Source organism: Takifugu flavidus, chromosome 19 (assembly GCF_003711565.1).
Source record: "Takifugu flavidus isolate HTHZ2018 chromosome 19, ASM371156v2, whole genome shotgun sequence".
NCBI lineage: Eukaryota > Metazoa > Chordata > Actinopteri > Tetraodontiformes > Tetraodontidae > Takifugu > Takifugu flavidus.
The window spans coordinates 5,889,289-5,901,581 of record NC_079538.1 but is presented as its reverse complement, the minus strand read 5'-3'; the positions used below and the strand labels follow the sequence as shown (position 1 = coordinate 5,901,581).

Here is a 12,293-nt window from a genome sequence, read left to right as displayed (position 1 = left end):
GAGGTTTTGCAAGGTTCTCAAATCAAATCAAATCAATCTTTATTTATATAGCGTCTTATACAATCAAAATTGTTTCAAGGCGCTTTCCAGAATCCCAGGGCCTGACCCCAGACAAGCAACAGTAGCAAGGAAAAACTCCCCTTTAACAGGAAGAAACTAAGATGTGACCTAATGATTAGACGACCCCCTAAGTATGATAATTTGTCTGTCTATGATAGTAACTGGAACTACAGAATTAGTAGCAATAAGGTTTTTCAAAGAGGTAGGTTTTAAGTCTGATCTTAGTGGCGATGGAGTCAGCCTCCCGTACCTGGACAGGGAGCTGGTTCCATAGCAGGGGGGCTGGTAGCTAAATGCTCGGCCCCCCATTCTGTTCGTTGAAGCTTTGTGTAATTGCAATTTCAGCGGGGTTTTATGATTAAGGTGCCTGAGAATCAAGATGCCCACTCGAAGTGACAAAATGTGCACAAAATAGCAGCCAGAGTAAAACACAAAATGGAAAAGAACATGGGGCATTTCTCTCAAATAAAAGGAGGAAAAATGGTATTTTACAGAGCCTAAATCAAGCAAAATATGAGACAAAAGACTCAGATTCCACAAACTGTAGAGGTTCTGTCAGGGAAATCTGAAGTATTGAACCAGTGAAATTCAATAAGAAAGATAATAAAAGCTTGCCCGGATGAAGAAATCGCAGTCACAATTTGGGAAGTAATACTGTAGAGTAGATGGGTGTTATCTTACCCCACATGGCTGAAAGATGAGTCCATCCACTTCATGGCTGACCTGGGAAGTGAAGCTGCCTTCCAAAAGCTGAAACAGAGATGGAGAAACATCTATAATCCCGTCTAATGAAGCAACAGCTCGTTTATGACAGAACGGGTGGTTGAGAGGTTGGAGAGGAGACACCTTAAAATGATCAATTCATCATAATGGTGTTCCCATCAATCAGATTGTGATTGTTCCTGGTTGAACACTGACAGGATGCCAATTTCATAGTGTAAAGGAGCCTTTTCTCCTCTGACATCCAAAATGACTCCAGTTTAATGCACTATGCGTCGTTGACAAGAGCAATGATGAGATGTTATATTTCCTGATCTGTATCCAACAAAGTCAGGCTCCGAAATACACTAAAGCACAAGTTTGTTCATCAAAATGAGGGCTGTCTGACACGGAGTGACGTGTTGTGGGTACGGCCCAATGCGCACTACTCGCGAATATTTGAAAGAATTAAAATAAAACCATTCACATTTAAATCTACTTATTCAAAGTCTTTAACAGAGTCGGCAAAGTATTATAATGGAGGGCAGGATTACATCAGAATATCTAAAGTTGCACAATCTTTTTTTTTAATATATATATATATATAAATTGGATCCATCCTAAACCTCAGCAATAATTTATGTGATAGATGAGTGTGTCTGAGAGATCGATATCTGTAATATAACAGATCATGTGGAGGACTGAAATAGAAGCAAATCATTATGTCCCTAATGACTCAGAAGAGTGGATTTCAGATCTACATTTACACCGTCTGCCACAGCTGAGAAAAGGAGCCGCCGTCACTATAATAGGAGATGACAGGAGATGAAGCAGTCCTAACGTGCAACTGATGCCCTTGTTCTACATTACCAAGCACGTGAACAGCCCAGACGAAATTATTTATGAGGAGGAATGACACATTTCAAACACTAATCGCCGTTTTATCTTAATTTGAATGTTTTCATCTGGCACAAATAGAAAGAAGCTCGATTGATGAGCCTTTTCTCTGATGTCCGGTTTGTCTATTACCGGTACTTTTTTCTTTTTTTTAAATGCAAAGGGGGAATTTTTGAAGTGTAATAGAGACATCGATAAGAGATGATGAAAGAACCGCTGCTGCAAGGTGCTTAAATGTCTTCTGCAAAAATAAGGCTGGAGGTAACAGCACTAAACTATTGAACCTACACATATATCAGGATATATTTATATATATTTATTTTCCAAAAAGTATATAAAGCACCATCCGAGCTGCCTCATCTCAGCTCTACAGAGATTGATCTGCTGTTTTCTGGGTGTGGAGCTTGTATTTCTTTTTGATCCTTGGCCTGTAATCCTGCTTTAAACTGTCTGTTTGTTCATCCCATATTGCAGAGATAAATGAAACTTGATGTTTAGGAACAAAACCACACAGATTTTTATACGAATATGCTCGTGCATTCTGAACACCTATATATCGTTGTCACTTGTGGTGAACGTATTCCTAAAACCATAGAGGTGGACGGGATTGGAGAAAGGGTGACGTCAGAGGTGAAACTGGTGCCTTATGTTTGACAACCCAAAGTCTTTTAGCTGCTTTAGCAACATTGTGATATTGATTTTGATTGAATTAATCACTGAGAGTTTCAAACTCCTCAGAATATGTCTTCCAATAACAGTCTACAATAACTTGAGCCCTGAATGTTTGGTGTTTTTGTAAGCCTTTTATGTAAAAACCTGATTGAAATGCTGTAAAAGTAGATATTCTGTATATTTGTGCAGAGGATAAATATCTTTAGGAGGCAGGAAATGGGCCTGGTCAATAAAATGGAAAGCAAAGGCATTAGTGCATTGCAGTGAATATCAAGTATCATATGCAGCCATCAGGGTGAGTGGAGAGAGAAAAGAACACGCCACACGGGAAGGTACCGAAGTCTAGATGCTTCAACTTCTCTCTTCTAACAATCAAACTATGATATTTTTCTATTAAAGCCAGGATAAAAATGTTTTCTGTGTCGCATTTGGTTTCATAAAACCAAACCATGTTTTTTTGGGTATTCCTTTTGTATTCTTTTTAAAATGTTATATTGTTTTTCCTCTACGTTTGCTCCATAAACCTCCATTATGTCTTCATGATTGCTTCTCAGCAGACTCATTTTGTGGCTGAAGTACAGTAAATGTTGACATCTGGACCAGACGCAGGAGCCAGTAGGCATTGCTGGATGGAGACCAAAAACAGCCTGAGAGACTAACTCGTGCCAGTTTGATGACAGGAAATCCATTACTGAGGAGATCTGTGGAATTTCCCGATGAACAAATTGCTTTATATTTACTTGCTGAAGCCACTGTTAGAGTTTCTATCACATCAACGTGGGTGCTGTTATCTTTATAAAGACATCTACACCAAAGCAATGGTGTCCATCTAAATAATTGAGTAAATAAATAAAAATAAAAACGTTGGAGCAATGTCATTGTAATAATAAAAAGTCCAATCAGAACAGGACGGTTAAAGAGGGGAAGACAGGCGGTTATTGGTTGTTCTGTAGCACGTGTCACACACAAGGATCGCCTCGCTGGTTTTCATCCCCGGAACAAAAAGCCTGCCCTCCGTGACATGGGGGCTTTAACAACACTTCAGCATCTTCATGGACCGTGCCGCTGTGAGATTTCATCCACAGCCGTCGAGGACATGGCGAGCGCCTGCTGTCTGGCAGATAGCAAAGCTGCTCGGCTGTCAATAGCAATGAGAGCCAAGGAGAGTCACAGCACAGGACGTGACCGACTACCATCATCTGTCCTGCTGTTGCAGGCCGCTAACCAAATAATAATAAGACATAAGTACATTTGTCCGACCCCGTTCTTCTAAAACTGCTCTGCCCTGCTGTGAAAAATGCCATTCCTGTATCTGTACATTCTGTCCAGCATTTTTCCCCAACTGGTCTGTCACAGATTCCCAGCAGGCCATCGCGGAGACAATTAGTCCTTAAAAAAAATCCCAGAACACATGCTGGTAGACTTCAGCTTGAGAAATACCAAACTCTCCATTACGTGTAAACTGTCAAATACAAGCAAGAGGTTTTAAAACAAGCACAACATTTTTGCCTTGAACATATAAACACCTTCCAGGATGTTGAGGATATCAATACAACTGATCTGTAATTAATAATTTATGCCATTAAAGGGCAAAGGTGAGGCATGCCGTAGTCCAACAATCGCTGTAACAACAATTAATAGTTTGCGTGACGTCACCAAGACCACAGCAACTACCAAACCAAATTGCAGCTGCCATTTGCTATTTTGTATTAACTTTAATATGTGGAGTTCTTTAAGTTCCTTTCAGCTAACTGATGAGCTCCTCTATGTCACCCTGATAGAGTGAGGATGGAGCCACTTAGCATCAGAACTGAGGGGTTACTAACACACAAAGTGAACCAGGCGGCCTTTTCGGAGAGAATGATGTCACACTGAACATGACACAGGGTCCAGGACTCTCACCGGGGTTCCACTGTGACAACATCATTGGCCCTGATAATATCAGCTTGGGCAGATAACGAATAAATGTTGAGCCGCGCGCACACACACACACACACACACACACCACACACACACACACACACACACACACACACACACACACACACACACACACCACACACACACACACACACCACACACACACACACACACACACACAGACACAGACACAGACACACACACACACGCGGCTCGGCGTACAGCTGATGCTCAGCTATAAATCCAGCCATATTACCTCCTGCACTGTAGTGTAGACACGGCTTTTTTCTTCTTTCTGTTATCGGTGTTTCACACTCAATGAATGTGTGCATCCCTGTCTCTGGCAGGGAGCGCACGTTGCTTTCGCTGTTCTGGCCACTTAATCTTCTGAGTAACTTTCCTGTTCAGTGACATGCACCACAAAGTGGAGTCATAAAGCAGCGGGGCTGACAGCAGATCTAATTTGGTGGTAAAATCTATTTGAAGCGCCTTTTAAAATTTAAAGATTGATATTTGCCTCCACTGAATTGATTTGCACATGCAAAAAGGAGCGTATCATTCTATTAGCCAAGAATTTACGGTAACTGTATCCATTGAGCACAAAGGAAGAACAGTAGAGACAGTTGTACAGATGATGCTCCTTAAAAAAGGAGGACCTGCATAATAAGGTAAAACTGGTTTCCAGTTAGTTCCCACTACTATGAGGGGTACATGTACATTTATCTAAAACAACAGACATTTGTTTGCTGAATGTGCAAAGAAGGCAGCAGGAAATATAGTGCTCTTCAGCATAATGAATGAGTCAGGGCAGATGACACGAAGCTTGACAACCGTGCTGACACGAAGGGATGTAGCCAGACTCAAAAGAACCGATGCCTTTATGAGGGAATGGCGTGTAGGCGGCAAGTTCTGGGAGTTCCATTTCAGTTCTCTTGCCATCTTAGCACACCCACCCACCACCTCCGGTGAGTACAGTGAACCTTGGACGAACGGTGAGAAGACTTCCACTCACAGATCCTCCTATAGTAGGGAAGTTCCCCGGAGCGATAATGAGGCGAGGGGGAGGGTAGTAAACCTGTTTTTATGGTAAACATTGTAAGGAATGAACCAAAATATATTGTTGATTGAATATATCATTGTGCAGATGAACATCAGTCAACATTTTTTGAGGCCTCCAGTGAACTTCAGACAAAAACAAGCTGCTCCATGAGAAGCAAGTTCTTTCCTCCTGAGACTTTAATAGTCTGTCTGCTACATAATTGCCTCTTTTTCTTAATCTTACTACAACAACAATAGGAAACCCTGAACGCATGTTATATAAATTTCCTAGAAGGAAAAAAACAGCAGAGGAAAAATGAGACAGATTCAAAATGCATATGTTGATGATACACATTTTTCCTTATGTTAAATATTTCTCTTGCTTCCATATGTTTAAAGTGAGCTGACAGTGAGCAGTGGAAGATGGAGTGGGGGCTGTATCAAAGAGTATGGATTTATATTCCAGTCAGTATTCATATATTTTACTAAGAAAAATGAGAAATATGCTGAAATACTTCCAACTTTGCAATTAGCCAATATTCTCAGGTTGGGAATGGAGGGTCCAGTTCTAATAATTCTCAAGTTAACCCTTTTTTTAATTTAAAAAAATTATTTATACACATTTGGTATCAAACACAAAACCACTAAAAGCAAAAGAGCTTCTAACGGAACACTATGGAGCCATTCCACCGTGATGGTGAGCTTATCTCAGATGACCTTTTTTTAAATGCATGAGTCGCGTATTTCAATCCATATCGATTGCTATTTCATGTTCGGCTCTCGTAACACGATCCGCCTCAAATACTCGTTCAAAGGGTCTGTAAAGGCCATATAATGAAAAATCTGAGTCCATTAATGAGCTATTTTGTTGTGTCAACATTCTGATTTTGTGCACGGAGGCTAAATGGATCTCAATCCTACCGAGACAGCTGTGCACTGGGTGACCATTTTAGCCGTGTTTTGCAGAATCTAAAGTTAATAAAATGTCAAACTACAGAAGATATTCTGAAAGTACCAGCGCATGGACCAATACATTCATTTTAAGAGGTAAATGGGTGCCAGTTAGGAGAGGAAGGATAAAGCAGCGATAATGAATGCACAGCGGTGCAGAGCGCAGCCCCCATACTCACACATGCTCCTACAGACAGCAGACAGACAGTCAGTGTGAAGAGGCAACAACAGAGAGGCCCTCACCACAGACTGCTGGTCTTAACCACCACAGGAGAAGAGATTCTACTGTAGTCATCTTTAGTTTATTAGAGAGCAGGCCTACCCTAACTTGTGTGAGGATGAGCTTGATATGTCAGAACCGGAAGAAACAAACAAGACAGAAGCTCCGCATTGTAAAACTGTAACTGCTGCCCTCTTGGGGGTAATCAGTGTAATAAGTAATAAATTAACCCAAAGGGTTGTTCTGGTCTATGAATCTTCCTGTGGTTCAAACTAAGACATTTATGCACATCTATGTACCGTACATGTGACTCACTGGTGACTTTTTAATTCTTTCAGTAGTTTTAATACCAACATTTCCCTTCGTCAATGAAAAGTAACCGCTCGAAGCTTCAATGCCAATTTTTAAGACAAAATGTCGTCTGTCCTCTTATCAACAACCCTTATGTACCTTGAAAGACAATTTCACTAAAAATTCAAAACAACAGGTGCAGAAGCAGATGGGGATCTAATCAGGGGGAACCTATGTTTTGGGTAAAGAGGATATGGCCACCGCAGGGGTGAAAGAGAAAAAGCAGACGGCAGACGAAAGGCGGTGTAGGCGGTGAAATCCAGAACAAATACAAACTTCGTAACATCTGAAGATACCTGACCTGACCCTAAGGAAATATGGTCTCTTCCTTGACTACATCAGCTTTAAGCCTCGGGGCCACAACAAGAGTGGCAAAGCAGAACATATAAAGTGAGTTCCTTATACCACCTCCTATCCATTCCCCCGCTCTAGTGATCCAGAGCTCAAGTACAGAGACGTGCCAGGCACCGTCTGATGTTGCCTCCCGTCTTGCTGGAAAAATAAGAAGCTTTTTGAGTCACTAAATCAAACAAACAGTCATGGATATCATTTGATGTGTAACCTCTTATACAACGGCTGACATGATTCTCCAGCGAATGAGTGCAGCAGTCGTAGAAAGAGAAGACATCACGCTGCCTGCTTCCTGAAACCGAGAAAATATGCTAAAGGAATCTCCATTTCAGGTCACTGTTTCTAAGAGTGGTGGGGACGTATCCACATATGGTAATTCCAGTTTAGTCTGGGCGAACGCAGCAGCAAGTTGCTCGTCTTGTGGCTCTTAAGCACACAGAAACCACAACGGGGAAGTTACCTACCAGTATGTGCATCCATCGGCTGCCAGAAGAAAAGAATCTCGGTAATGAGTTTCACACCGAGCAAAACTAAATGAATGAAACAAAGACCATCTGAATGCTTGACAATTGCAAGTCAAACAAGAGCCTCAGTTGGGCATTAACTTTAAGAGACCTTATTAATAATAGAGCCATTGGGTTCTAATCTTATCCTGAACCTGGGGTGGAATTAAATAGTGAAAACAGTGAAAAGGTCTGGCGAGCTGGTCGAGAGCAACACATAGGTGTTCATTTAACATGATTGGAAACTCCTGCGAGTCCTGCGCAGACACAAAAGGTCAAACAGAGACCCTCAAAAAGGTAAATCACACATCTTTGAAAAACTAGAGCTGATATTGAGCGAGGAAAAGTATGATAAAGTGTTTTTAAAGGTTCATGGCTGATATGCCAAAGTGCTTTGAAAAGGAAGACGGCAGCTGAGCCGCGTGAGTCGACTGAGGTGAATAAAAATGATCACATGCTGGCAAACGCATTAACGGAATTGAATACTTTTTCAGCGTGTTGAACCACATCTGTGATGTTATAAACTGTGGAGCACTGTAACGGTAACGCTGATGTTTTTCTAATTTCAGGAGCTCTTTGACTCCATGAATCTCTACCTTTTAAATGGATTCTCGATGGAATGCCGAGTGCACACAGTGAGCAAGAAAATGGTATTCCAGTCTCATTTTGACTTCCATTAAAATGGAGGAGACGGCTCTCAGCAAAGCAGAGATATTAGTGATTTTAGTAACAGGCATTGGCACAGAGACAATAGCGGTTTAATATGCAGCAATGGTAAGATACAAATTCTAAAACTATATTAGGTAACACAGGCTAGGGCTGTTTGTTTAGTATGATAAAAAACATTTGCACTGTTTTATTCATATGCTGTACTCGTGTGTGTTGTTTTAATAAAGCCTTGGTGGTAAATATAAGGGGCATTCTATTTTGCATTCTGTACTGTATTTATACACATGCATTCTATTGTACAATGATAATATAGTCTGCTCTCTTCTATTCTACACAGAATCCAATAACATAAGTACCGAATTCCAACTAAAAGAAAGCATGTGTTAAGGGGCAGCTGTTCAATTGAAGTTCATAAGGTGGTCGACAAGAAAATGCAATGTAGTTATAATCACTCCACAAAGCTACTGCAGCTGCCTGATGAGTTACCATTAAGACACTCATGTTGTGTTATTTTTTCATGCAGCAAGAACAGCTGTAAAATAGATTTGTTATGGAGCCAGTTCACAGTAAATGTCAAGTAAATGTTAAACACCACCTGAATCCTTGATTGCATGATAATAATACAGCCCCTTGGTCACAGAGCTGAAAGAAGAGCCAAATTATTCTCTCCACACAACATTTTCTGTCTGTCCAAACTATGCATTTGGGAAATTCCCCAAATTTCTAATCCAGTTGTCAGATTGCTAAAGCTCTGTATGATACAAAGGGTCTTTGTAGTGTAAATGGATGAGTTAAGGGAGCAAAGGGAACAAATGGTCTCGACTGGCAGGAAATGGCAGCATGAATTTTTAAGTGTTCGAGATGAAAAAAAGCAGACTGCTGATGTACAAAAGCTCACACAATTTGGGTCTGTGAAGAAATAACCCTGAAAGGAATTTCTGGTCAACGTGCAATGAAGTGGGAGATTGTGCAGCTTTGAATTAATGAGCTAGACCCCCGCTTCACTCTTTTAATATCTGACATAACAGAGCTATGACTGTATGAGCAGCAGATGGCCAATGAACAAAACAATAAAGCAGTCAGAAACCAGACAGAATCGGAGCGACTTAATTTCTACAGCATCAGAGGTGACCCTAAAATGCATACTGGGAAACTGAAAACAGGCCACACTCCAAGATCACTGCTGGCAAAGAATGAACATAAAGACGACAACAAAAGAAAACACTCTCTGCTATTAAGGGACTTTGATGAGCCTGGATTGAGTAAAACATCAAAATAATGGTGCGCCAACCTTGCACAGGCTTGGTATCAGAGCAAAAATGCAGGATGCTGATGAAAGCTCGGCAGTTGTTTTGAGGATAAAAGTGGTCCTTTGTTTGCCGAAAGAAACATATCTGAAAGGTTATTAATCACACCAAATTCAAGTAAATCCCGAGCTTCGCTATGATAATCTTCTTTGCATTTTCAGGGGGAAGAGACACGGCAAGACTAAAAAAACATTACATTCAGCTTTTTTCTGTCCAAATGTACACTAGGCCTCGCATCAGCAGTCAAGAGTAATCCTTCATATTACACCCATTTCCTTCTAGGTGTAACTATTTGTACTTCAGGATGGATTCTTATAGGCAATGTGTAAAGATGAATATTACTGAATGTGCTGACAGCAGTCTAACGAGGAAGTCTCAGAGACATCAAGCACAGGATCGCTTCTTATATAAGCATTACCAAGCAAGATTGAAATTCAGTTTATAACCTCATGGGGGTTTCATAGGTTACTGTTTGGACAAGGAGAAATAACTACAAGTAGAATCTTTAGCAGCTACTTAGATTATTCCAAGAAAATACCATTCTGGGTCTGATGCTGAACCCAGATTTGGGATGCAAAAAGGCCACAATTCAAATTGATAGTAAGCACGTAATTAATGGTAAATATGTGTTCCCTGAGCTGTAAGGTGTCCCTTTAAGGTGTACACCAGTGCTGATACCTTGTATTTTAGTGGAATCTTGAAACCAAGATTGATGGCATGAGGAAGGTGGAAAGAGAAACTTGAGAAGGATAAGAAAACTGTGGTGATGTTAAAGCTACAGTACCTTATTATTAGTCAGATGGTGTGGAGGTAGTGTTACGGCGTTAATGAGTGTGCCTGCTACGCTATATGTACTGATGAGGAGATCGCTGATATGACTACAGGATACATTCTGATGCATATAAAGTCACAGAATGAATCGGATGCATCCCTATGACACCAGGAAATCACACAACAGAGGAATTAGAATACACTGGGAAAAGAACCAAAGATCTTGTCATGACAACGACTGGATATTCCTTAGTGACCAAATCTATAATCCAATCTTAACCCAATAGAAATGCTATTCAGTGACTGAAGATAAAATTAAAGGTGGGAAAAAAGCAAAAACAAGAGGGTCTATCTGGGCAATTTAATGTAGAGTGAATTATATGTATTTCCATTCCTACAGCTGCTCCACATACAAGCACCTAAGCCTGATGGTTTCTTATGAAGGAATAATCTCTGTATCCCTCAGCACTAAAAGCAGGAAGGTGTAAATTGAATTGTTATCTGTAATGCAGGGTTAATAATATTATTGGAAAACATCACAGCAACGTTCATTTTACCTTGCGTGATGCGTGAATGTCAAAGAAAGATTTATGTCGGATACTGAAGGGCTCCTTGGTTTTGTCAATCTGTCCAGACTTCATCTTTTCCATTCGGGGAGTAATGATTTCTTTTTCTATGCACAGCAGACGGATATTGAAATTGCACTGGCCAACAGGCTGTCCCTGCAAAAACACAAAAGCACAAATTAAACCATCTTTATTCTCACCACCAAGAGCTGTGAAAGCCTGTAAATCAGAAAAGCATGCGTGGAACACATAGTGCTGCGCTCCATTCTAACCATATTCTAACCATAATAAGGCAACGTTGTAATGTTAATATGAAGGGTTGAGAGTCAGAACAGATTTTGTGAAGTATTGTTATACTACAAATCCCAAGCATAGTTTATGAATTTTTAAGTTGACCTAATGCTTAAAATGTGTTCCTGGTCCAAAAGATGGAGAAAATTATACTGGCAACCCAAAATGATGCCTTCATCTGCCGCATGAAAAAATATGCAGTTTTCTTGAGAGAGAGCGTTGAATTTCCAGTACAGGTTACTGGTGTAACAGCTGGTAGCGTATCCCACACATTTGGCAGCGTGTGTTAGCCATGACATGCAGACAGAAGCTGTAAGAGCGGCTGATCCAAGGCAGGCACTATCCATGTGTGTTCAACAAAAAAGCAGATAAAAATCTTATTTAGATATCGTAACAATCATAACATGAATCAACAGTTAACATGAATAAAAGGAAAAATGCTCCCTGTAAATATATCTGCAGTCGCTATGAAAGGAAACAATTTTTACATTAGGCTATTTACATTGAACCTTATTACCAAAATTTCTATTCTTCACACATTTGAAAGTCTAATCAGATTACAGGATGCACATTTAATCCATATACGGGGCTGTAATGATTGCCACATGCCCTTTAAGTGACAGAGCAGTCTGTAATGCCTGTGGGGGCATTATCTGATTGAACAGGGAGTCAACGCAGCCGAGCAAACGCAAACAATTACCGTTTCATCAGGAGATTGCGAGAATAACCTTTTAATGTCAAGACCAAAGGTACCAGGTGAAGTGGGTGAATCCTGAAGCTAAAGTAGCATACAAATAAAAACAATAATCTTGAGCTCCCCAGCTATAGAAAAAAACACGTATACAAGCAAGAAAGTCTTGCGAAAAGAGCCTATACTTTCTGATCTGTATAGATATTCCTATTCTGTGTGTGTGTGTGTGTGTGTGTGTGTGTGTGTGTGTGCAAGTATAAGCTAATATTATTATATTTTGGTTAAAATCATAAATCTGATTAATTCTATAGATTATTGTTCAATGAAAGCTCAACT

General features: G+C 40.4%; 1 protein-coding gene across 2 annotated transcripts in view; it reads right to left on the bottom strand.

Moving 5' to 3' along the window:
• rngtt (RNA guanylyltransferase and 5'-phosphatase) overlaps positions 1-12,293 on the bottom strand; it is a 46,643-nt gene that overhangs the window by 14,064 nt on the left and 20,286 nt on the right. For both annotated transcript variants that reach the window (XM_057016744.1, XM_057016745.1), the window contains 2 exons: positions 10,967-11,131; positions 742-810 (listed from right to left, as the gene is read on the bottom strand). In XM_057016744.1, coding sequence (XP_056872724.1) covers positions 742-810; positions 10,967-11,131 — 234 coding nt within the window. The remainder of the gene's footprint in view (positions 1-741; positions 811-10,966; positions 11,132-12,293) is intronic.